We start from the raw sequence: 26330 nt of genomic DNA, 5'->3' as shown, positions 1-26330 counted from the left end.
ATTAAGGAAATTTTGATGCTCTTTGAAAAGGTATTGGTGAGACAACATATGGTGTACCCAAGACACTTTTGGTTTCCAAATTTAAGGAAGAATATGTTTGGATTGAAGCGATTGATGTAGGTTGAGCAGTAGGAGTTATACAGAGTAGAGTTTATAAAAATATGAAAGGTTATCTTATTGCAAAGGTTTACAGATTCGGGGGGGGGGGAACTGACAGCGTAAAAGATGAGAGGGTGTTTCTCCTATTGTGGGTATCTAAAACTAGGGATCATTGCTTCGGGTGAGGTGAAGAGGAATTTCTTTGTTGAAAAGCTCTCTTACAGATCTTTTTTTATAGGCAGAGGGGTTTCAGGAGGCTGATATTTGTTCCTGTTTCTTTCGTTAACATATTATATTCTAACAGTCTTATATAAAGCATTTGTAGAATTTTCTGCTGTTTTAAATTTTTTATATAAAACTAGTGTGAAGTGTAGAAGCTGATCTTCTTTCCTTCTCTTCTCATTTTCTTCCTCATTTATTTTCTATTCTAATCAATTTTGTTATTTATTCTCTTCTGCAATCTACCATACTTCTTCTCACCCTTTTCCTCTATTCCCTGTATCAGAAAACAAGCTTACATCTAAGATTTCATAGTTATGATGACAGTTTGTTGACCAGAAAATTAGCTCTGGTCCGCTAAGCATTTCCTTCAATTTCTGAAAGTTTTGCTTGATGTGTTCAGTTTCTGCCACCATTCTAGATTTCATTAATGTAGACACCCTCTGTTGTGACTCAACTTAGTAAGAGGACCTAGTTACAACTTTTAAAATAAAAACCATAGATGTTGGAAATCTCAAGAGAAAAACAAAAAATGCTATAAGTCTCACCAGTTCAGGCAGCATCTGTGGAAATGAAACAATCAATATTTTGGGTTTGTGACATAATAAAATTGTTAACTCTTTCTCTTTCCATAGATCTTGCTTGACCTGAGTTTTTCTAGCATTTTCTATTTACAGCTTTAGTTCAAATTTTTAAATCTGAACAGCAAACAAAAGAACATCACCTGCAAAACACTAAATATAAGCTAAGCCGACCACAGTCAGTACTCAAATTTAAACTCACCATAGGAGGAAGCAGAGAACACAAAAGGCTGCCTGCAGTTGATGCAGACATTTCCCTGATTGTTGAGGAGTGGGTTGTTTGTTGAACATCTATAACACATAGGCACAATGTCCTGTGCAGAAATAAAGCAGATATTACACAAAATATCTAAGTAACACAAAAATGTAAGAAACTTCAGTAAACACAATAAAAAATAGCAGTGTTAATGCTGGGCAAAAGTCTTAAAAGACAAATTACCCATTTGGCAATTATTTCCACTCACTATTAATGAACAACAATTTTAAGCAAAAACTCTTTGGCTTACCTAACCCACTATTTCATCTTCAATTCATTTGTCAATAAGAACACGAGTCAGAGTTGTCCAGCATAGGAAAAGGCCCTCTGACCCACCGTGTTCATTCCAAACAAACATTAGTCCCACTTGCCTGTATTAGAATTGTACCTTGTCTACTTTACTGTCTCTCTAAATGCTTTTTCAACATTGTCATTACACCTGACTCCAGGGTGTCTCAGATATTAACCAATTTGTTTAGGAAAAAAACTTGCCTTTCAGTTCCCCTTTAAAACTCCTTCATCTCACCCTAAACATATGCCCTTGTTTTTGATAAACCTACTACTGGAAAATGATATTGGCTACTTACCTTATCTATACCTCTAGCAATCTTAAATATCTCTATCAAGTCACTCCTGGGCCACCTCCATTCCAAAGAAAGCAAGGCCAATTTACCCAACCTCACCCCATAACTAAGACTTGTGCAGTTTTTTTTCCCCATGGAACTCATTCACCTTTATTGTACCACCTTTACAATGGCAGCTTGGATTTTATCCAGGACATTTGCTTCAAGAGCAACAAAAAAAAAGAACATGAATATGAAGATGCAAAAATTAGACCTCAGAAATTAGAAGGGTCAAGAAAGGAAACCCTTCTGCCCTGTCTAGAAAAGAATGGAAAAGAAGAAAAAACACACAGCTCCACTTTTAGCTTTCGACATTTCTCAACTTGGGCAGATGGGGAGATAAGCTTCCAGCCCTTTTTTTCCTGTTACAAACTATGTACAGCAAAAGGAACATTCGCCCATTAAGAATTAACATAACTAGGCTAAGGAATGTGCCTATCCCAATAAAGAAAACTGTGTTCCCTGATAAAAGCAGAACATGTCAAAAGGATATTTTGACAAAGGACTTGTAAAAAAAACCTAATATTTGTTCAGAGTTGAAGCGTTTGGAGACAGTTTTTAAAATTTCAGTATTCTACTAATAATTTCTGATTGGTGTTTTAAATTTGGACTTCTATGTCTCAACAGATCTTTTACATTTCCTTTAAGGATTTCAAATTCATCATTTACTGACCAAATGAAGTTTATCTGCAGGATGAGTTTACTGATTCTACATCTTTTGCTAAGACTTCTAACACTGATCCAAGCTCTCAACATAGATACATCTTAGCTAATGGAGTGGGAATACCAAATTTAACCACACCAAGGTTATAACACACCACATGGTTATCATTGTTACCATTTGCTTATTGAATTATTTAAAAAAAAAATAATTTATGTATTTGCAATGCCTCTATTTAATATATCACAGCATTACAGGAAAATGCTTCATCGAGTCAGATATAATACAGTACAAAGGTCTTTGGGCCTAGATGCCTCTGTTAGTTTTACTCATCTGCTCTTTCTTTATGGACATAGTTAAAGGGCAGGAGCTTCTACTCACTGAATCCACACCAATTATCAAGCATCTGTTTACAATAATCCCGTTATACTCTCTCCTCAATCCCATTAACTTCTCCCAGGTTGTAACATTCATACTAAGGATAATTTACAGCAGCTAACACCACACATCTTTGTAGTAAGAGGAAATGGAGTGCCCAAAGTGAACTCCACTAACTACCAAAATTTTTAAAATTAAACTATTATCAATTCTTTTTCTGCAAAATAGCTATTAAATCTACAGTCACCACAACATCTTGAATGATGATGAACTACTATTCACAATGTCTTGGATTCTACTGCCAACCTCCATTAATCTGTGTTTATCAATCCTCTGAAACAAGCATTTATCCTCAAGTATTTAATCAAAGCTCACTCAAGTTTTAAACACATTGACCACATATATAAGCCATAGCCTATTTTGCCAGATTGATCCTCCTTCATATATTCTTATTAACAACTTCTACACTAAGATTTTGACAATTATGGGCTTTTGTAATGCATGCAACTTTTTATAAAATCAAAGATCGAGATTTTTTAAACAGCCTTCTCAACTATTACCTCCAAAGGCTTGTGCACCCCTTTAAAGATTACATCTTTTAGTTTATTGCTTCATTTAATTTAACTTGGTAAAATAGAATTCAAAATGTGTCCACTGATTAAAATTTCATCTTCTATGGGTTTCCCATTTCACCAGATTTTCTATAACTGTTATATTAAGTGGTGAGTCATTTCAAGTTTTGAAACTTGAATAGTACAATACTTGTACACCCAAAACAAGGTTATTTCTAAAAATCAAATATACAGTATATACAAAATATACCAATTAAGAGCATGAGTAAGTCACATGGTCCTTTGAAATAGCTCTACCATTTAATTAGAGATACAGTGTGGAATAGCCCCTTCTGGTCCTTCCAGTTGCACTGCCAGAAAAGTACTGATTTAACCCTAGCCTAATCAAAGTTCAACTTCAAAGTAATGATCAAAGTAAAAGTATGTCACCATATACAACCATGAGATCCATTTACTTGCATTCATACTCAATAAATCCAATAATGGTAACAGAGTCAATGAAAGACCGCACCAACTGTGCATAAAATCAATGTGCAAAAACACAATAAACTGTGCAAATACAAAAAAACCCAAGAAATAATAACAGTAAATAAATAAGTAATAAACATTTGAGAACAATTGAGAACATGAGATCAAGAGTCCTTGAAAGTGAAACTATAGGTTGTAGGAACATTTCAATGATGGGGCAAATAATTTGAGTGAAGTTATCCTCTTTGGTTCAAGAGCTTGATGGCTGAGTGATAATAACAGCTCCTGAACCTGGTGGTGTGAGTCCTGAACCTCCTATACTTTCTTCCTGATGGCAAAAGCTAGAAGAGAACGGATGTATAGATTTGCAGAAGTGTATTGGCATGGATAGTGGACTGGTTAACCAAAAGAAGGCAGAGAGTTGATATAAATGAGTGTTTCTCCGGTTGGTAGTCCGTGGTGAGTGGGGTGCCACAGGGGTTGGTGCTGGGCCCGCAGCTGTTTACAATTTAAATTGATGATTTGGAAGAGGGGACTGAGTGTAGTGTAGCAAAATTTGCTGATGACACTAAACTGAGTGGAAAAGCAAATTGTACAGAGGATGTGGAGAGTCTGCAGAGGAATATAGATAGGTTAAGTGAGTGGGCCAAGGTCTGGCAGATGGAATACAACGTTGGTAATGTGAGATCATCCACTTTGGAAGGAATAATAGAAGAGCAGATTATTATTTAAATGGTGAAAGACTGCAGCATACTGCTGTGCAGAGGGACTTGGGAGTGCTTGTTCATGAATCGCAAAAAGTTGACTTGCAGGTACAACAGGTTATTAAGAAGGCAAATGGAACGTTGGCCTTCGTTGCTAGAGGGACTGAATTCAAGAGCAGGAAGGTCATGCTGCAACTATACAGGGTACTGGTGAGGCTGCACCTGGAGTACTGTGTGCAGTTCTGGTCTCCATACTTAAGGAAGGATATACTGGCTTTGGAGGAAGTGCAGAGGAGGTTCACCAGGATGATTCCAGGGATGAAGGGGTTAACCTATGAGGAGAGATTGAATCACCTGGGACTATACTCTCTGGAATTCAGAAGAATGAGAGGGGATCTTATAGAAACATACAAAATTTTGAAAGGGATAGATAAGATAGAAGTAGGAAAGTTGTTTCCATTAGTAAGTGAGACTAGAACTAGGGGAGATTCAAGATTCAGGGGAGAAGATTTAGGATGGAGATGAGGAGAAACTGTTTCTACCAGACAGTGGTGAATCTGTGGAATTCTCTGCCCAGGGAAGCGGTTGAGGCTTCTTCACTAAATATATTTAAGATACAATTTGATAGATTTTTACATAGTAGGGGAATTAAGGGTTATAGGGAAAAGGCAGGTAGATGGAGCTGAGTTTACGGACAGATCAGCCATGATCTTATTGAATGGCGGGGCAGGCTCGATGGGCTGTATGGCCTACTTCTGCTCCTATTTCTTACATTCTTAGAACATGACCTTGGTTGTGGGGTTCCCAGATGACAGATGCTGCCTTCTGCAACAATGTTCCGTGTAAATGTGCTCAAAGGTGGGTAGAGCTTTACCTGTGATGGACTGGGCCTTATCTACTATCTTTTGTAGGATTTTCTGTTCAAGGGCATTGATGTTTCCATACCATGCTCTGATGGAGCCAGTCAACATACTCTCCAGCCGACATTTAGAGAAGGTTGCCAAAGTTTTAGAAGTCATGCCGAGTCTTTGCAACTCCTAAGGAAGTAGAGACACTGCTGTGCTTTCTCTGTAATTGCACTTACTTGCTGGGCCCAGGACAGGTCCAATGAAATAATTACACTGAGGGATTTAAAGTTGCTGACCCTCTCCACCTCTGATCCTCCAATGAGGACTGGCTCATGTCAGCCAGATTTTCATTTTCGTGTCTGCATGCTGCTTCCTCACCACCTTTGATTCAACCTATGACAGTGGTATCGTCAGCATCTTGAATATGGCACGGGAGCTGTGCTGAGCCACACTGTCATAAGTGTAAAGGGAGCAGAGCAGGGGACTATGCACACAGCCTTGTGGTGCACCTGTGCTGTCGTGGATTGTGGAGTCGATGTTGTAGCCAATCTGAACTGACTGGGGTCTGCAAGTGAGTAAATAGAGGATCCAATTGCACAAGGAGGTAGTGAGGCCAAGGTCTTGACAAAGGACAATTTACAATGACCAATTAACCTGCTAACCAGTACATCTTAAAATCCTATAATCCAAGATAAAATCCTATGGTGTTATAGGAAGTATATTGCATGGGTTGTTGAATGGCTGACAGGCAGGAGGCAGTGAGTAGGAATAAAGGAGCCTTTTCTGGTTGGTTGCCATGACTAGGGGTGTTCCTCAGGGATCAGTATTGGGACCTCTGCTTTTCACATTGTTTGCTTATGATTTAGATAGTGGAATTGATGGCTTTGTGGCAATGTTTGCAGATTGGTAGTAGTGCTGAGGAAGCAATGAGATTGCAGCAGGACTTAGACAAATTGGAAGAATGGGCAAAAAAGTGGCAGAGGGAATACAGTGTTGGGAAATGTACAATAGTGCATTTTGGTAAAAGGAACAATAGTGCAGACTATTATCTAAGTGGGAAGAAAATTCAAACATCAGAGGTGCAAAGACACTTTGTGCAAGGCTCCCAGAAGGTTAATTCATAGGTCAAGTCCATGGTAAAGAGGGCAAATGCAATGTTGACATGTATTTCAAGGGGATTAGAATATAAAAACAAGGGGATAATGCTGAAGCTTTATAAGACAGCTAGTCAGTCCACACTTAGAGTATTGTCAAGTTTTGGGCTCCTTATCTCAGAAAGAATGCATTGTCATTTGAGAGAGTCCTGAGGAGGTTCACGAGGATGATTCCAGGAATTAAGGGGTTAACACATGAGGAGCGTTTTGCAGCTTTGGGCCTGTACTCACTGGAATTTAGAAGAATGTGTGAGGGTCTCATTGAAACCTGCTGAATGTTGAAAGGACTAGATAAGGTGGATGTGGAGAGGATGTTTCCTCTGGTGGGGGTATCCAAAACTAGAGGGCACAGTCTCAAAATTGTGGGGCAAGCCTGTAGAACAGATGTAAAGAATTTTTTTTAGTCAAAGAGTGGTGAATCTGTGCAATGCTCTGCCACAGACTATGGTGGAGGCCAAGTCTATATATTCAAAGCGGAAATTGATAGCTTCCCGATTGGACGTGTTATCAAGGATGAGAGGGCAGGTATAAAGGGTTGAATGGGATCTGGGATCAGCCATGAAGAAATGCCAGAGCAGACTTGATGGGCTGAATGGTTTAATTCTGTTCCTATGTCTTACAGTCTTATGGTCTTTAGACTGTGGGAGGAAACTGCAGCACCCAGAAGAAACCCATGTGTTCATGGTGAGGACAAACAAACCCTTTACAGATGATGCTGGTATTTAACTCAAACTCTGATGCCCTGAGCTCTAACAGCGTCACACTATGGAGATTATAGCTGTAGTCTCAGAAACAATCATCAGACTTACTATTACCAGCATGTGTTGTGAAATTTATTAACATAGCAGCAGCAGTTCAATGCAATACATGATAATATAGGAAAAAAACTATACATTCTGATAGAGTACCTCACCTCACTATCATGGAATGGCTTGGATCGAATTGTCAAACTGCCCAGGTCAATAGACTCCTGGAATCTGACAGGGATCTGCAGGCCCTGCAATTTGTCGTAAGCATGCCGAGCCAATTTGTATGCACCCAGGGCTTTACTTTGCTTGGCAAGAGCAAATAAAGTATTACTTGTAATAGTTAAGGAATAAAAGGTGCACAGCCATTTTTCTGTTCATTGTACATGAAAGTACACAGTCCAATATTAAATATTTGCTGCTCTCACATTTAACATGACATCCTGATTTCTAATTACTAATATCATTTCCATCTGTAAGGGTGAGGTTGATTGAACAGACTTGTGAAGATACCACCTGGACTGGCACACAAATCAGATTTCTCATCAGTGCTGACTTGGGTATCATGACCAGAATGCACTAATTAATTTACATGGCAAAAATCAGCCTGTAATCCTGCCCTTCATCAGTGAATGTCAACAATTGCTGTAGATCTGCATATGACAGAATGTTGTGCATAAATAAAATTGTGTTCAGCTACACATCTGACTTCCCTGAATTATTATGTATCAATTATGTCTATGCCAAATTCTCTCAGTTGTCCATATCTATTTGAAGACTTGTTCTATGCTTTACACTGGAATAAAATAGACCACAAGACATAGGACCAGAACTTAGGCAATTTGGCCTATTGAGTCTACTCCACCATTCCATCATGACTGAGTTATTATCCTTCTCAACCCCATTCTTCTGCTTTTTCTCCATAGCCTTAAATATACCCAGTGACTTGATCTGTACAGCCTATGAATTCCACAATGATTTACCACCCTCTGGTTAAAGAATTTTTCCTCATCTCTGTTCCACATGGACATCCTTCAATTCTGATGCTGTGCCTTCTGGTGTTAGACTCCCTCACTGCAGGAAGCATGCTCTCCACATCAATTCATCTAAAAATTCAATTTTAGTCTAAATTTTATTTGTTTTTAACAACAGTACGCTGCTTCTCCTTCATCAACTCAAACATCTCCAAGTACCCATTAATATCCTTCCTGATTATTGTTTCTAAAAGCTTTGTTATAAATCAGGTTGGAGTAAATGATTGACTTGGAGTACCCATAATCCGGGTTATAGGACGTTGCACAGACAAGCAGAGGCTGCATAGACTAGAATTCTCTGGAACGTAGAAGATTGAGTGGTGACCTGATAGAAGTATATGAGGTCATATACAGGTAATAGTCCTTCCCTCAGGGTGAAGGTGCTGAAAAAAACAGTGACTGGTTTAAGAGGCCAGAAATTTAACAAGACATCAGGGGCAGTTTCTTCATGCTTTCTACCTAACTCTCTAAATTCTCTTTTCAGGACCTCTCCTCTTTTCCTACTCGTGTCATTGGTGTCAATATGTACCAAGACTTCTGGCTGCTCACTCTCCCCCTTTAGAATGCTGTGGACCTGATCCAATACATCCCTGACCCTGGAACCTGGGAGGCAACATTCCATTCGAGTGGCTCTATCTCGTGTCTACTCCTCTAATTATGGAACCCTAATCATTATTATAATCCTCTTCTCCCCCCTTCCATTCTGAGCCACAGTGCCAGAGACCTGATCAATGTGGCTTTCCTCTAGTAGGGTCAATACCCACCGAACAGTATCCAAAATGGTACTCTTATTATTAAGGGGATCAGCCACAGGGGTACTCTGTACTGGTTGGCCATTTCCTTTCCCTCTCCTGACAGACACAAAGGTTTCTGCATCTTGCAACTTAGTTGTGACTATTTCCCTATAGCTCCAATCTATCACCTCCTCAGTTTCCTGTATGAGCTAGAAGTCATTGAGCTGTAGTTCCAGTTCCTTAACGTGTCCTCTGAAGCCGTGCTGCTCAGTGCACCTGGTGCAGATGTGGTTATCTCGGAGGCTGGAGGTCTCACAGTATTCCCACTCCTCACACAAAGAACACAATACAGCCCCAGGAGCCATTCTCCCTGCTCTAACTATGCAATAACAGACGAAGAATGAAGTAAAAGGAACTTACCAGATACTTACTTTGTCTCAGCCTGTTCTTGCCAAAGTCTGATGAGCCAAAGCCTCCCCACTAGTCCACTCACATAATGACCACTCTGCGTGTCCATGCCTTATTTTTATTTGCCCTTGCTAATAAATTGTGATTTGAGTGGGCTCCAGGAAAAACACTGAAAGCCCGCAAAGTTCCTTTTTCAATTCTCACTCATGTAGAGAAACATAAAGGGTTCAAAAATGTAAAGTTTAAGTCAGATAGAATACTGCAAGAAGTCTGGAGTATAGATTACACAGATAATATAGACAATTAACTAAATGGCAAATAAATCATGTTAGTTTCACCTTTATCATCATTCTTGCATTGATTACAGCAGCAGCAAATATAAATGTAACCAATCTATCATAAGCTATTGTTGCAGGAAATGTTTCAGATGATAAAAGGATACACCTTGGAGATGCCCAAGGGAGTTTCTTTAGTAAGGTTGTGTAATAAAAACCGAGCAATGTTGAAAAGTGCTTCAGGTAAATGGGAACTGAAAGGTTCATCCTGCAACAAAAATAAAATGATAACTTCAGAGTTACTTTCTAATTCACTGTTGCTACATATTCTCTCCTTCCATTATATAGCCATTTAGAAGTGAAAGAGTAAACCAGAATTATTGTAAATTGCACCACAATAAAGTAAGCTTTAAAATCAATGATGTACATTTAATGTGCTATCAAATTTAGCTTAGAATTAATTTGAAGGATATGTTGCACATACTTCATTCCTCCCAGAAAGAAACAGAATAGGTTGAATACCTTTATGGTGCTGTAAGCAAATAACTGATTTATCCTTTCAAACTCTGGTGAGTGATTATAAGTACAATTATGATACGTTACCCTTAAACTTTTGCCCCCTAACTCTCAACTCATGTCCTCTTGTTTGAATCTCCCCTACTCTCAATGGAAAAAGCCTATCCACGTCAACTCTATCTATCCCCCTCATAATTTTAAATACCTCTATTAAGTCCCCCCTCAACCTCCAAAGAATAAAGACCTAACTTGTTCAACCATTCTCTGTAACTTAGGTGCTGAAACCCAGGTAACATTCTAGTAACATATGCAACAAAGAAGCCTTAAAGAGCACTGAGTCCAGGTTTATTTGTGCTTATTGTTTACTTACTGTCTAAGACATAAGTGCCACTACTTCAAACAGAACTCTTTTTCATCTAAGAAAGCAAATAAGCAATAAGCATGAATAAGAAATAATTTCAAATTAGAACTTGAATAACTGTTATAATGATAACTTGAATGTTGATTGCAATGCCAATCTAACTATCCCTACCACCTGCATATGGTCCATATCCCTCCATTCCCTATTTGTCTAACTACCTCTAAATGTTACTATTGTATGTTTCCACCACCATGCCTGGCAACTACTATTCTCTGTGTAAAAATAACTTGCCAACTTAACCATATAACAATTACAGCATGGAAGCAGGCCATCTTGGTCCTTCTAGTCCGTGCTGAACGCTTACTCTCATCTAGTCCCGCCGACCTGCACACAGCCCATAACTCTCCTTTCCTTTCCTGTCCATATACCTATCCAATTTTACTTTAAATGACAATAACAAACCTGCCTCTACCACTTCTACTGGAAGCTCGTTCCACACAGCTACCACTCTCTGAGTAAAGACGTTCCCCCTCATGTTACCCCTAAACTTTTGCCCCTAACTCTCAACTCATGTCCTCTTATTTGAATCTCCCCTACTTTCAATGGAAAAAGCCTATCCATGTCAACTCTATCTATCCCCCTCATAATTTTAAATACCTCTATTAAGTCCCCCCTCAACCCTCTATCTCCAAAGAATAAACACCTAACTTGTTCAACCTTTCTCTGTAACTTAGGTGCTGAAACCCAGGTAACATTCTAGTAAATCTCCTCCGTACTCTCTCTATTTTGTTGACATCGTTCCTATAATTCGGTGACCAGAACTGTACAGAATGCTCCAAATTTGGCCTCACCAATGCCTTGTTCAATTTTAACATTGCATCCCAACTCCTATACTCAGTGCTCTGATTTATAAAGGCCAGCATACCAAAAGCTTTCTTCACCACCCTATCCACATGAGATTCCACCTTCAGGGAACTATGCACCACTGTTCCTAGATCACTCTGTTCTACTGCATTCCTCAATGCCCTACCATTTACCATGTATGTCCTATTTTGATTATTCCTACCAAAATGTAGCACCTTACCCTTATCAGCATTAAACTCCATCTGCCATCGTTCAGACCACTCTTCTAACTGGCCTAAATCTCTCTGCAAGCTTTGAAAATCTACTTCATTATCCACACCACCACCTATCTTGGTATCATCTGCAAACTTACTAATCCAATTTACCACCCCATCATCCAGATCATTAACGTATACGACAAACAACATTGGACACAGTACAGATCCCTGAGGCACACCACTAGTCACCAGCCTCCAACCTGACAAACAGTTACCCACCACTACTCTCTGGCATCTCCCATCCAGCCACTGTTGAATCCATTTTACGACTTCAATATTAATACCTAATGATTGAACCTTTCGTGCGAAACCTTGTCAAAGGCCTTACTGAAGTCCATATAGACAACATCCACTGCTTTACCCTCATCAACTTTCCTAGTAACCTCTTCAAAAAATTCAGTAAGATTTGTCAAACATGACCTTCCACGCACAAATCCATGTTGACTGTTTCTAATCAGACCCTGTCTATCCAGATAATTATATATACCATCTTTAAGAATACTTTCCATTAATTTACCCACCACAGACATCAAACTTACAGGCCTATAACTGGTAGGTTTACTCTTAAAACCCTTTTTAAATAATGGAACATAATGAGCAATATGCCAATCCTCCGGCACCATCCCCGTTTCTAATGAAATTTGAAATATTTCTGTCAGAGCCCCTGCTATTTCTACACTAACTTCCCTGAAGGTCCTAGGGAATATCCTGTCAGGATCCGGAGACTTATCCACTTTTCTATTCCTTAAAAGCCCCAGGACGTCCTCTTCTTTAATCATCATAGTTTCCAATCCTTCCCTACTTGTTTCCCTTACCTTACACAACTCAATATCTTTCTCCTTAGTGAATACCGAAGAAAAGAAATTGTTCAGAATCTCCCCCATCTCTTTTGGCTCCACACACAGCTGTCCACTCTGATTCTTGAAGGGAACAATTTTATCCCTCACTATTCTTTTGCTATTAATAGAAACATAGAAAATAGGTGCAGGAGTAGGCCATTTGGCCCTTCAAGCCTGTACTGCCATTCAGTATGATCATGGCTGATCATCCAACTCAGAACCCTGTACCTGCTTTCTCTCCATACCCCCTGATCCCTTTAGCCACAAGGGCCATATCTAACTTCCTCTTAAATATAGCCAATGAACCGGCCTCAACTGTTTCCTGTGGCAGAGAATTCCACAGATTCACCACGCTCTGTGTGAAGAAGTTTTTCCTCATCTCGGTCCTAAAAGGCTTCCCTTTTATCCTCAAACTGTGACTAAACTTAACTTTATCCTTACTCCCTCTATGGCAAGAATGTCTTTCCTCAGATTAGGGGACCAAAACTGCACACAATATTCTAGGTGCGGTCTCACCAAGGCCTTGTACAACTGCAGTAGAACCTCCCTGCTCCTGTACTCAAATCCTTTTGCTATGAATGCCAACATATCATTTACCTTTTTCACCGCCTGCTGTACCTGCATGCCCACCTTCAATGACTGGTGTACAATGACACCCAGGTCTCGTTGCATCTCCCCTTTTCCTAATTGGCCACCGTTCAGATAATAATCTGTTTTCCTGTTCTTGCAACCGAAGTGAATAACCTCACATTTATCCACATTAAATTGCATCTGCCGTGAATTTGCCCACTCACCTAACCTATCCAAGTCACCCTGCATCCTCTTAGCATCCTCCTCACAGCTACCACTACCGCCCAGCTTCGTGTCATCTGCAAACTTGGAGATGCTGCATTTAATTCCCTCGTCTAAATCATTAATATATATTGTAAATAACTGGGGTCCCAGCACTGAACCTTGCGGTACCCCACTAGTCACTGCCTGCCATTCTGAAAAGGTCCCGTTTACTCCCACTCTTTGCTTCCTGTCTGCCAACCAATTCTCTATCCACATCAATACCATACCCCCAATACCGTGTGCCTTAAGTTTGCACACTAATCTCCTGTGTGGGACCTTGTCAAAAGCCTTTTGAAAATCTAAATATACCACATCCACTGGCTCTCCCCTAAAACTGTAGAAACCCTTTGGATTTATTTTCACCTTACTTGCCAAAGCAATCTCGTATTTTCTTTTAGCTTTTCTAATTTCTTTCTTTAAGATTCTTTTTACATTCTTTATATTCTTCGAGCACCGCATTTACTCCATGCTGCCTATATTTATTGTAGATATCTCTCTTTTTCTGAACCAAGTTTCCAATATCCCTTGAAAACCATGGCTCTCTCAAACTTTTAACCTTTCCTTTCAACCTAACAGGAACATAAAGATTCTGTACCCTCAAATTTTCACCTTTAAATGACCTCCATTTCTCTATTCCATTCTTCTCATAAAACAAATTGTCCCAATACACTTCTTCAAAATCCTTTTGCATCTCCTTAAAGTTAGCATTTCTCCAATCAAAAATCTCAACCCTGGGTCCAGTCCTATCCTTCTCCATAATTATATTGAAACTAATGGCACTGTGATCACTGGACCCAGTGCTGCCCAACACATACATCCGTCACCTGACCTATCTCATTCCCTAACAGGAGATCCAACACTGCCCCTTCTCTAGTTGGTACCTCTATGTATTGCTGCAAAAAACTATCCTGCACACATTTACTAACTCCAAACCATTCAGCCCTTTTACAGTATGGGCTTCCCAGTCTATGTGTGGAAAATTAAAATCTCCCACAATCACAACCTTGTGCTTAGTACAAGTATCTACTATCTACAAATTTGCTCATCCAATTCTCGTTCCCCATTAGGTGGTCTATAATACACCCCTATAAGTGTTACTACACCTTTCCCATTCCTCAATTCCACCCAAATAGCCTCCCTGGATGAGCCGTCTAACCTATCTTGCCATAGCACCGCTGTAATATTTTCTCTGACAAGCAATGCAACACCTCCCCCTCTTGCCCCTCCGATTCTATCACATCTGAAGCAACGAAATCCAGGAATATTTAGTTGCCAATCACACCCCTCCTGCAATCATGTTTCACAAATGGCTATAACATCATATTTCCAGGTATCAATCCATGCTCTAAGCTCATCCACCTTTCTTACAATGCTCCTAGCATTAAAATAAATGCATTTAATTTGCCTCACAAACCTCCTTTAAACAATTCCCCTCTCACAAAGCCATGCCTTCTAGCATTTGACACTTCCATCCTGGAGGAAAAAGAGCATTTACCCAATCCATGCCTTTCATTATTTTATAAATTTCTGTAATGTCCTGGTTAAGTTTTCTATTGCTTGGTTGTGAGGTATTTTTGTTTTAGCAGTTTTCTGTAAAAGCAACATGTCCTGCTAGTAAGAGTGTTTGGCTTCGGCTAAAGATAAGGAGCCATGTTGCCCAACTTAGGAATGCTGTATCAGCCAACCAGGACTATCTGGGTACATGTTGTAAAGTTCTGCCTAGTGGGGTACAAGAGAAGATTCTATAGAGCTGGGTGAATGAGATTTCTGAATTACAGTAGTCTGGTTTGAGGTCTTTTGACAAGAGCTATAGAGTGGAGCACAAGTGGAAGGTGTTCAGGGGTTCCCACCCAAAGGGGAGACCCTAATGCAAGTAGTGTTTTGTGCAGACGAATGGTTCAAAAAGTAAGTGCAAATACTGAGTTAGCCATTTCATTTGAGATGGTCTCTGAGGGAAGTTTGAACTGTTGCTGGTGTCCTTCATGCAGAACGTGGGTTTAGCGTGGAAGTAAAGCATTACACTTGATAACTTCAGAACCCGAGTTCCAATGTTTATGTGCACATTGAACTGGTTTAACTGTAATGGTTTAACATTTATTTTTCATTTCTTCTTCTGTAACATTTGTTCAAGTTGAAAATTTGATAAATATATTTCCTTTGTAATTTTATGTTGGTGCATGATCATTATTTTTCAGGCGAATGATAAAATTGCATGGGGCAGTATTTACACAACATTCGCTACAATCAATGTTGCTTAATTGGAATTATCTTAACTTTCCTGTTCGGAAGATTCCCAAATCATATCGACCCTAAATATATATTGTTTATGAAAGGTGGCCTTCTCACCGCTGAGTCACGTGCCTGTTAGTAGAGTTATCTAATGAGCCAAATTTGTATATGAGAGGGTTACATTTCTATCAGGTTGCCCCACAGCCTCCCAATCTCCAGAGCAAACAATCCAAGTATGTCTAGCCTCACTTTACAGGTAATACTTTCTGATTCCTCTCCAAAGCCTTCATATCCTTCTTGTAACATGGCAAACCAGATCTGCACACAATATTCCAAATGTGACCTAATCAAAAAGTTTTATACAGCTACAACATGCCTTCCTGATTTTTATTCTCAATGTTCTAACCAATGAAGGCAAACATGCCACATGCCTCATTTGCCAGCCTATCAGTTTAGTGATAGGAACGATAGGATGGTGAAGAAGGCTTTGCTTGCTTTTGTGGGTTATGGCACAAAATAAACAAGTTAGAAAATTATGCTAAAACTTTACTAAACAGTGGCGAGACTGCACTTGGGAGTACTGTAGGCAGTTCTGGTCACACAGTATTGGAAAAAATATTGTGCTGTTGAGAGGGCAGAGGAGATTCGTCAGAATGTCAGCTGGACTCCAGGACCTGAATTAGAGGGAGCGGTTTGGCAGATTAGGACTTTATTCCTTGGAGCACAGGAGATTGTATAAAATCAAGACGGGTATAAAAAGGGTACATGCACATGGTCTCTTACCCAGGGAAGGGGAATTTAAAAATAAGGGGCAGAGAGGTGAAATATTTAAAAGGGGCTTGAGGAAATACTTCTAACCATAGAAGGTGGTATGCATATGTCAGAGTAAGTGGCTGAGACAGGTAAAGCAGCAACATCCATAAAACATCTAGATTACATGGATAGAGGAATTTACACAGATTTTGGCAAAATGCAAGCAAAGGGTTTAGATGGGGTGGAGTTTGTTAGGTGTGTTCAAGAAGGTTTCTTGACATAATATGTAGATAAGCCTACAAGAGGAGAGGCTGTACTTGATTTGGTATTGGGAAATGAATGTGGTCAGGTGTCAGATCTCTCAGTGGGAGAGCATTTTGGAGACAGTGATAATTCTGATCATAATTCTATCTCCTTTACCATAGCATTGGAGAGAGATAGGAACAGACAAGTTAGAAAAGTGTTTAATTGGAGTAAGGGAAATTATGAGGCTATCAGGCAGGCAATTGGAGGTTTAAACTGGAATCAGATGTTCTCAGGGAAAAGTACAGAAGAAACACAACACATATTCAGGGGATATTTGTGTGGAGATTTGTGTAGGTACGTTCGAATGAGACAGGGAAGTTATGGTAGAGTACAGGAACCGTGGTGTATAAAGGCTGTAATAAATCTAGTCAAGAAGAAATGAAAAGCTTACAAAAGGTTTAGAAAGCTAGATAATATTAGAGATCTAGAAGATTATATGGCTAATTGAAGGAGCTTAAGAAGGAAATTAGGAGAGCCAGAAGGGGCCATGAGAAGGCCTTGGCAGGCAGGATTAAGGAAAACCCCAAGGCATTCTACAAGTACGTGAAGAGCAAGAGGATAAGACAAGAAAGAATAGGACCTATCAAGTGTGACAGTGGGAAAGTGTGTATGGAACCGGAGGAAGTAGCAGAAGTACTTAATGAATACTTTACTTCAGTATTCACTATGAAAAAGAATCTTGGTGATTGTAGCGATGACTTTCAGCAGACAAGCTTGAGCATGTAGATATTAAGAAAGATATGCAGGAGCTTTTGGAAAGCAAGGGAGGAGATTGCTGAGCCTCTGGCGATGATCCTTGCATCATCAATGGGGACGGGAGAGGTTCCAGAGGGTTGGAGGGTTGTGAATGTTGTTCCTTTATTCAAGAAAGGGAGTAGAGATAGCTCAGGATATTGCAGACCAGTGAGTCTTACCTCAGTCGTTGGTAAGTTGATGGAGAAGATCCTGAGAGGCAGGACTTATGAACATTTGGAGAGGTATAATACGATTAGGAGTAGTCAGCATGACTTTGTCAAGGGCAGGTCCTGCCTTACGAGCCTGATTGAATTTGTTGAGGATGTGACTAAACACATTGATGAAGGAAGGACAGTAGATGTAGTGTATATGGATTCAGCAAGGCATTTGATAAGGTATGCCATGAAAGATTATTGAGAAAGTAAGGAGGCATGGGATCCAAGGGGACACTGCTTTGTGGATCCAGAACTGGCTTGCCCACAGAAGGCAAAGTGTGGTTGTAGAGGGGTCATATTCTGCATGGAGGTCGGTCACCAGTGGAGTGCCTCAGGGATCTGTTCTGGGACCCTTACTCTTTGTGATTTTTGTAAATGACCTGGATGAGTAAGTGGAGGGATAGGTTAGTAAGTTTGCTGATGACACAAGGTTGGGGGTTTTGTGGATAGTATGGAGGGTTGTCAGAAGTTACAACTGGACATTGATAGGATGCAAAACTGAGTTGAGAAGTGGCAGATGGAGTTTAACCCAGATAAGTGTGAGGTGGTTCATTTGGGTAGGTCAAATATGATGGCAGAATATAACATTAATGGGAAGACTCTTGGCAGTGTGGAGGATCAGAGGGATCTTGGGGTCAGAGTCCATAGGATGCTCAAAGCAGCTGCGCAGGTTGACTCTGTGGTTAAGAAGGCATATGGTGTATTGGCCTTTATCAATCTTGGAACTGAATTTAGGAGCCGAGACGTAATGTTGCAGCTATATAGGACCCTGGTCAGACCCCATTTGGAGTACTGTCTCAGTTCTGGTCGCCTCACTACAGTAAGGATGTGGTAACCATAGAAAGGGTGCAGAGGAGATTTATAAGGATGTTGCCTGGATTGGGGAGCATGTCTTATGAGGATAGGTTGAGTGAGCCTTTTCTCGTTGGAACAACAGAGGATGAGAGGTGTCCTGATAGAGGTGTATAAGATGTTGAAAGGCATTGATCGTGTGGATAGTCAGAGGCTTTTTCCTAAGGCTGAAGTGGTTGCCACAAGAGGACACAGGTTTAAGGTGCTGAGGAGTAGGTACAGAGGAGATGTCAGGGGTAAGGTTTTTATTCAGAGTGGTGAGTGTGTGGAATGGGTTGCCGGCAACGGATTCGATAGGGTCTTTTAAGAGACTTTTAGATAGGTACATGGAGCTTAGTATAATAGAGGGCTATAGGTAAGCCTAGTAATTTCTAAGGTAGGGACAGGTTTGGCACAACTTTGTGGGCCAAAGGGCCTGTATTGCGCAGTAGGTTTTCTATGTTTCTATGAAATCAAAAGCTGCTGCTTCCTACCTGTATCTCAGTATGCCATCAACTCTGCTGGGCCCATCCTGCTGGTGGAACAGGATGTATCCAGAATCATGATGGCACTATCTGATACATTGTTTGCAAAGTATGACCCTGTAAATATGACTATGTTGCTTCAATTGTTGCTAGTCTCCAGACGTTTGTAAGGAGCACTTTGCAAAGCAGACTGTGCTGCAAGCAATTTTGCATGTCTAGATCCAAAGCCAGAATGATTCCAGGAGTTCCACTCCAGCTGCTTTTTTAAATATAATAATGGTTCAACTGATGGGCTCTGTGAATTCCTCTATGAAGGACATTAATGAATCTGATCACCTTTGTGACAAATCAATAGTTTTACTGGCATTATAATAAGGGCTAATAGTTGTTTTTCAAAATTCCAAATTATCAATTTAATTTAAAATCCATAATTGTGGTGATGAAATATATAAACACAGGAGATTACTGGAGATCTTGAGCAAGGCACACAAAATGCTGGAGGAACTCAGCAGATCAGGCAGAATCTATGGAAGAGAATAAACAGTCAATGACTCAAGTCAACATCCTTCATCAGGAATGGAGCAGAAACCAGAATGAGGAAGTGGGGGGAGGGGGGAAAATACCAGCTAACAGGTGGTAGGAGGGACTAAATGAGGGGAAGATTATTGGGTGGGTTGAGGGAGAATAATACAAGAAGCTGAGAGGTGATTGGCGGAACCTACTGACTCTCACAGTTATCTTAATTATCTTTCCCTCCTCCCCCCATCTTCTCATTCGGGCTTCTGCCCCTTTCTGTTCCAGACCTGATGAAGGGTCTCAAAGCAAAATGTGAACGGTTTATTCCCCTCCATTGATGTTGCCTGACCTGCTGAGTTCCTCCAGTATTTTGTGAATGTTGCTGGTAAACTTTAGGCTCAGGTTTTTGGATTGTTCTTTCCTACATCTGGTTACTAGTTTGGTATTTTATCTGCTGTGTCACCACTGGACCCATTATAGGAGACAGCAAGCTGTGCCACAAAATTTTTACCTATCATTTAGAAATGACATAGAAAATTAGTCAAGGATAATTAGAGATTAATAATAAGATTTACTTCAAAACTGCTGATTACAAGGACTCTGAGCTTCATACATGAAATGAATCTTCAAACGCTTCTTACCGTATACCTCTGGATTGAGTGATATGCATGGTAGAGTTCTGCTAGATGCTGGAAGTGGTGAAACTTTTTAATCATCTCGAGTTGCTTTTCCTTGTTTTCTGTTAAATACATTACAATGCTTTTTTTTTAAGGAATTACATTACTCATAAACAACAAATTCAGCTGTACACACTTACTTGCAAATGATCAGAAAAGGACCTTTCGGATCTATAAACTTCTGCTACTTTGTATTTAAACCTATTTATCCATATCTTCCATCTTCTCTTGCATGGCAAACACATTTTCTTTTCACACCATAGTTGGTTAACTGTGAAGAGACTGAGTTTGATACCAAAACCATGGTACCTTCAGCATTATTTTGACACAAATTCTGGGGTCAGCTTTCATGTCTTCACAGCCCTTAAAGCACTGCAACCAAAATTTAATAGGATGTAGTTGTTTAAAGAAAGTGGTCTCATCCAAGGTCAGATAAAGATAAATAAGGGCACAACTATTTACAAATATAGAAAGGAGAAAGTGCCTGTAAGCAGTTTCAGGACTAAAGTGGAAGAGCTTCTAAACAAGGTTCACTGTACAAAATTATAAAAATGCTTGTGAAGCAACTAGGGCTTATGGGTTGAGCCAAGGATTGATTAGCTCCACTGTCAAGCCATTGCACAGTCAAGAGCTAATGTCTACTACAAGCTTACCTCGAGCTATATCTAGGCACTGCATAGACAACATCCAATAATAATAGGCTGCATCATTGAACCGGCTTTCCAGAACTGCATTGTGGGTCAACTGTTCCAGAACTTTAACTGCCTCATCCTGCTGGCCGGCTTTGTGAAATGCTGGGAGAAAGAACAAAGAACACAAAACAAAAAAAAAAAAAAATCACAATAAATCAAAGCTTCATAAATCTGTCAGAAAATAAATAGGCTTTTTAACTATTTGATCCTACTCTGACATTATGAGCAAGATCTTAACACATGCACCTATTTACAGTATATTAGTAAGATTATCTCTGCCCTCCACCTTTGCACAATGTCCCTATATATGTTTGGTTTCCTTGGTGTCCAAAAATCTACTGATCTGTCTTGAGGAAGCTCAGTGGCCAAATATTCAAACCCTTTAAAATTACAAAGATTATCAACACCTAATGCAGAATATTTTCCCCACTTTTCTAGTCAGCCTGGCTTTTGGTTCTATCCTGAGAAACCTTACAACTAGGGAATATCGCTTTAATTGACCGTTTATCTACAAATCACCTCAAAACAGACTAAAGGAAGTTAAAGAACAAAGAACAATACAGCACAGTATAGGCCATTCGGCCCACAAGTTGTGCTGACCCTCAAACCCTGCACTCCCCCCCCCCATATAACCATCCACCTTAAATTCCTCTATATACCTGTCTAGTAGTCTCTTAAATTTCACTAGTGTATCTGCCTCCACGACTGACTCAGGCAGTGCATTCCATGCACGAACCACTCTCGGAGTAAAATACCTTCCTCTAATATCCCCCTTGAACTTTCCTCCCCTTACCTTAAAGCCATGTCCTCTTGTATTGAGCAGTGTTGCCCTGGGGAAGAGGCGCTGGATGTCCACTCTATCTATTCCTCTTAAGGAAAACTTCTTTAGGAAAGAAGTTGAGAAGCAGAACCTCAAAGGTAGTAATCTTGGGATTACTGCTTGTGCCACATGACAGTGAGAATAGGAATAGAGTGAGGTGGCTGAGGAACTGGAGCAGGGGGCAGGGATTCAGATTTCTGGATCATTGGGACCTCTTTTAGGGCAAGTGTGACCTGTACAAAAAGGACAGGTTGCACTTGAATCTGAGGGGTCCAATATCCTGGTGGGAAAGTTTGATAAGGCTGTTGGGGAGAGTTTAAACTAGAATTGCTGGGGGATGGGAACCGAACTGAAGTGATGGAGGAAAGGGAGGTTGGCTCACAAATAGAGAAAGGGAGGATAGGCAGGTGATAGAGAAGAGATGTGCTTTGTCTGATGGATTGAGATGCATCTATTTTAATGCGAGGAATATCATGAATAAAGCGTATGAGCTTAGAGCATGGATCAGCACTTGGAGCTATGATGTTGCAGCCATTACAGACTTGAATGGTGCAGGGGCAGGAATAGCTACTTCAAGTGCCAGGCTTTAGATATTTCAGAAAGGATAGGGAGGGAGGCAAAAGAGGTGGGACATGGCACTGTTGATCAGAGATACTGTCACGGCTGCAGAAAAGGAGGAAGTCATGTTGGTGTTGTCTACAGAGTCTGTGTGGGTGGAAGTTATGAATGGGAAAGAGTCAATAACTCTAGTAAACACAAAGTACTCTACAGATGCTGTGGTCAAATCAAGACGTACAAAAAAGCTGGATGAACTCAGCAGGTCGGGCAGCATCTGTTGAAAGGAGCAGTCAACATTTCAGGCGGTCTCGGCCTGATCAATAACTCTACTGGGTGTTTTTTTAAAGACCACCCAATAATAACAGGGACATCAAGAAGCAAATAGGGAGACAGATTCTGAAAAGGTATAATAATAACAGAGTTGTTGTGGTGAGAGATTTTAATTTCCCAAATATTGATTGGCATCTCCCTAGAGTGAAGGAGTTTAGATGGGGCAGAGTTTCTCAGGTGTGTTCACTAAGGTTTCTTGACACAATATGTAGATAAGCCTACAAGAGGAGTGGCTGTACTTGATCTGGTATTGGGAAATGAACCTGGTCAGGTGTCAGGTCTCTCAGTGGGAGAGCACTTTGGAGATAGTGATCATAATTCTACCTCCTTTACCATAGCATTGAAGAGGGATAGGAACAGATAGGGAAACATTTAATTGGAGTAAGGAGAAATATGAGGCTTTCAGGCAGGAACTTGGAAGCATAAACTGGAAACAGATGTTCTCAGGGAAACGTACATAAGAAATGTGGCAAATGTTCAGGGGATATTTGCGTGGGGTTCTGAGTAGGTACATTCCAATAAAACATGGAAAGGGTGGTAGGGTACAAGATCCATGATGTATGAAAGCTGTTGGAAATCTAGTCAAGAAGAGAAGAAGACCCTATGAAAGGTTCAAGAAACTAGGTAATGATAGGAATCTAGAAGATTATAAGTGCTAGCAGGAAGGAGTTTAAGAATGAAATTAGGAGAGCAAGAAAGGGCCATAAGAAGGCATTGGTGGACAGGATTAAGGAAAACCCCAAGGAAATCTACAAGTATGTGAACAGCAGGAGGATAAGACATGAGAGAATAGGACCAATAAAGTGTGATAGTGGAAAAGTGTGTATGGAACCGGAGGAGACAGCTGAGGTACTTAATGAATACTTTGCTTCAGTAATCACTACGGAAAAGGATATTGGCGATTGTAGGGATGACTTGCAGTGGACTGAAAAGCTTGAGAATGTAGATATTAAGGAAGAGGATGTGCTGGAGCTTTTGGGAAGCATCAAGTTGGATAAGTCACTGGGACTGGACGTGATGTACTCCAGGCTATTGTGGAAAGCAAAGGAGGAGATTGTTTAGCCTCTGGCACTGATCTTCGCATCATCAATAAGGATGGGAGAGGTTCCGTTGGATTGGAGGGTTGTGAATGTTGTTCCCTTATTCAAGAAAGGGAGTAGGGATAGCCCAGGAAATTATAGGCCAGTGAGTCTTACTTCAGTGGTTGGTAAGTTGACGGAGAAGATCCTGAGAGGCAGGATTTATGAACATTTAGAGAGGCATAATATGATTAGGAATAGTCAGCATGACTTTGTCAAAGGCAGGTCATGCCTTACGAGTCTGATTAAATTTTTTGAGGATGTGACTAAACACATTGATGAAGGTAGTGTAGTGTATATGGATTTTAGCAAGGTATTTGATAAGGTAACCCATGCAAGGATTATTGAGTATGTAAGGAGGCATGGATTCCAAGGGGACATTGCTTTATGGATTCAGAACTGGCTTGCCCACAGAAGGCAAAGTGTGGTTGTAGACTGGACATATTTTGCATGGAGGCCGGTGACAAGTGGTAACTCTCAGGGATCTGTTCTGGGACCCTTACTCTTTTGCCATTTTTATAAATGACCTGGATGAGGAAGTGGAGGGATGAGTTAGCACATTTGCTGATGACACAAGGTTGGGGGTGTTGTGGATAGTGTGGAGGGCTGTCAGAGGTTACAACTGGACATCGATAGGATGCAAAACTGAGTTGAGAAGTGACAGATGGAGTTTAACCCAGATAAGTGTGAGGTGGTTCATTTTGGTAGGTCAAATATGATGGCAGAATATAGCATTAATGGGAAGATTCTTGGCAGTGTGGAGGATCAGAGGGATCTCGGGGTCAGAGTCCATCGGACGCTCAAAGCAGCTGCACAGGTTGACTCTGTGGTTAAGAAGGCATACGGTACATTGGCCTTCATCAATCTTGGGATTCAGTTTAAGAGCTGAGAGGTAATGTTTCAGCTATATAGGACCCTGGTCAGACCACACTTGGGGTAATGTGGGCAATTCTGGTTGCCTCACTAGAGGAAGGGCGTGAAAACCATAGAAAGGGTGCAGAGGAGATTTACAAGGATTTTGCCTGGATTTGGGAGCATGCCTTATGAGAATAGGTTGATTGAACTCACCCTTTTCTCCTTGGAGTGGTGGAGGATGAGAGGTGATCTAATAGAGGTATACAAGATAATGAGAGGCATTAATCGTGTGGATAGTCAGAGGCTTTTCCCCAGGGCTAAAATGGCTAGCACGAGAGGGCATAGTTTTAAGGTACTTGGAAGTAGGTACAGAGGAGATGTCAGGGGTAAGTTTTTTTACGCAGAGAGTGGAATGGGCTGATGGCGGCGGCAGTGGAAGCAGAAACGATAAGTTCTTATAAGAGACTCCTGGATGGCTACATGGAGCTTAGAAATGGTAGGGACATGTTCGGCACAGCTTTGAGGGCTGAAGGGCCTGTATTGTGCTGTATGTTTTCTATGTTTCTATCTGGTTAAATCAGTCTATTGGACCTCTGCTACCTTCTTTCGAAGCTTATCTTTACTTGGATATGGAAACCAAAACAGTACTCCAAAAGTGAATTAACTAAATCTATATAATTTTAATAAGAAAAATAGTCAAAAAGTGATAGAGTTATACAGCATGGAAATAGGCACTTGAGCCCAAATGGCCTATGATGAACAAGTTATCTCATGAAATTGGCCCATATGATTCTAAATCTTTCCTATACTGTCTGAGCTGTTTTTTAAAAAAACTTACTGTATTTACCTCAGCACATTCCACATACATAACTGCCTTTGCATAAATGGTGTTGTCTCTCAAGTTCCTATTAAATCTTTCCCTCTCACCTTAAACCTATGCCCTCTTTCCCGCAACCCCGGGGATAAAGACTGAATGCACTCACCCTATGCCCCTCATGATTTTGTACATCCCTATAAGATCACTTCTCAGTCTTCTACATTCCAAGGAATAAACCTTGCCTGTTGTATTGTTAACCTTTATGCTTAGTCAAATGTCTCACAACCACTGTGACCCTGAATGTAACAGAACTGGCTGCAGGAGCTTTGATTACTTCTATGGGAACACACCATGAGAAGCAGAACTGTGGGAATAGCTATGGGAACATGAATGCTAGATAAACATGGGGGTGGGACTTGTGAAGTGTGACAGGTGATGATTATTTCTGGCTCGGTGGTTTGAGATGGTGCTATGTGTTGGTCCATTTACTGCAGCATTTCATATCAATGGAAAAGGTATAAAAGTAGAGAGGTCGGGCGCCTTGATTGGCGTTTTTCAGGGCTTCACCGATGGGCTGGTCATGAACAGTGCCACGGGAGAACAGAACCTACAGTGAGAGGGACCTGCGCTCGCCTAGATAAGTATTTTAATGCTTGCTCTATTCCATTCTAAGTAGATACTTGTGGTTTGTGTCTTTCTGTTTCATCAAGTTAAATACAAGAACTTTTTTTTTACAAAACATTTTGTAGTCGGCAAAGTATCTGGCAGTTACAATAGAAAGTTTAGAAGTTAGAGGAAGAAGGAAGACCACACCCATGTGAAGAATACTGAGTTTGCCAATATGTGGGGTTTGGCAGCCTGGCCAAGTCGCTGGCCGATCATGGTGCACCAGTGGATTGGATGAACAAGATGGTGGATTGGACACCTTCCTGTGTCTGTACTAAATGGGTTAGGGTTCCCAAACAAGAGGGGGAGCCCGCCATTGGCCATTCTAAAGCAAC

The 26330-nt window shown here is 40.5% G+C and overlaps 1 protein-coding gene across 3 annotated transcripts in view; it reads right to left on the bottom strand.

The window, feature by feature from the left end:
• Window positions 1-26330, bottom strand: part of ift122 (intraflagellar transport 122 homolog (Chlamydomonas)) — a 221434-nt gene that overhangs the window by 25902 nt on the left and 169202 nt on the right. For all 3 annotated transcript variants that reach the window (XM_073072604.1, XM_073072605.1, XM_073072606.1), the window contains 5 exons: window positions 20832-20972; window positions 20143-20240; window positions 9928-10028; window positions 7477-7642; window positions 1102-1213 (listed from right to left, as the gene is read on the bottom strand). In XM_073072604.1, coding sequence (XP_072928705.1) covers window positions 1102-1213; window positions 7477-7642; window positions 9928-10028; window positions 20143-20240; window positions 20832-20972 — 618 coding nt within the window. The remainder of the gene's footprint in view (window positions 1-1101; window positions 1214-7476; window positions 7643-9927; window positions 10029-20142; window positions 20241-20831; window positions 20973-26330) is intronic.

The sequence above is a fragment of the Hemitrygon akajei genome, chromosome 19, assembly GCF_048418815.1.
Source record: "Hemitrygon akajei chromosome 19, sHemAka1.3, whole genome shotgun sequence".
Taxonomy (NCBI): Eukaryota; Metazoa; Chordata; class Chondrichthyes; order Myliobatiformes; family Dasyatidae; genus Hemitrygon; species Hemitrygon akajei.
The sequence above is the reverse complement of the archived record's forward strand: the minus strand, read 5'-3'. Positions and strand labels throughout refer to the sequence as shown.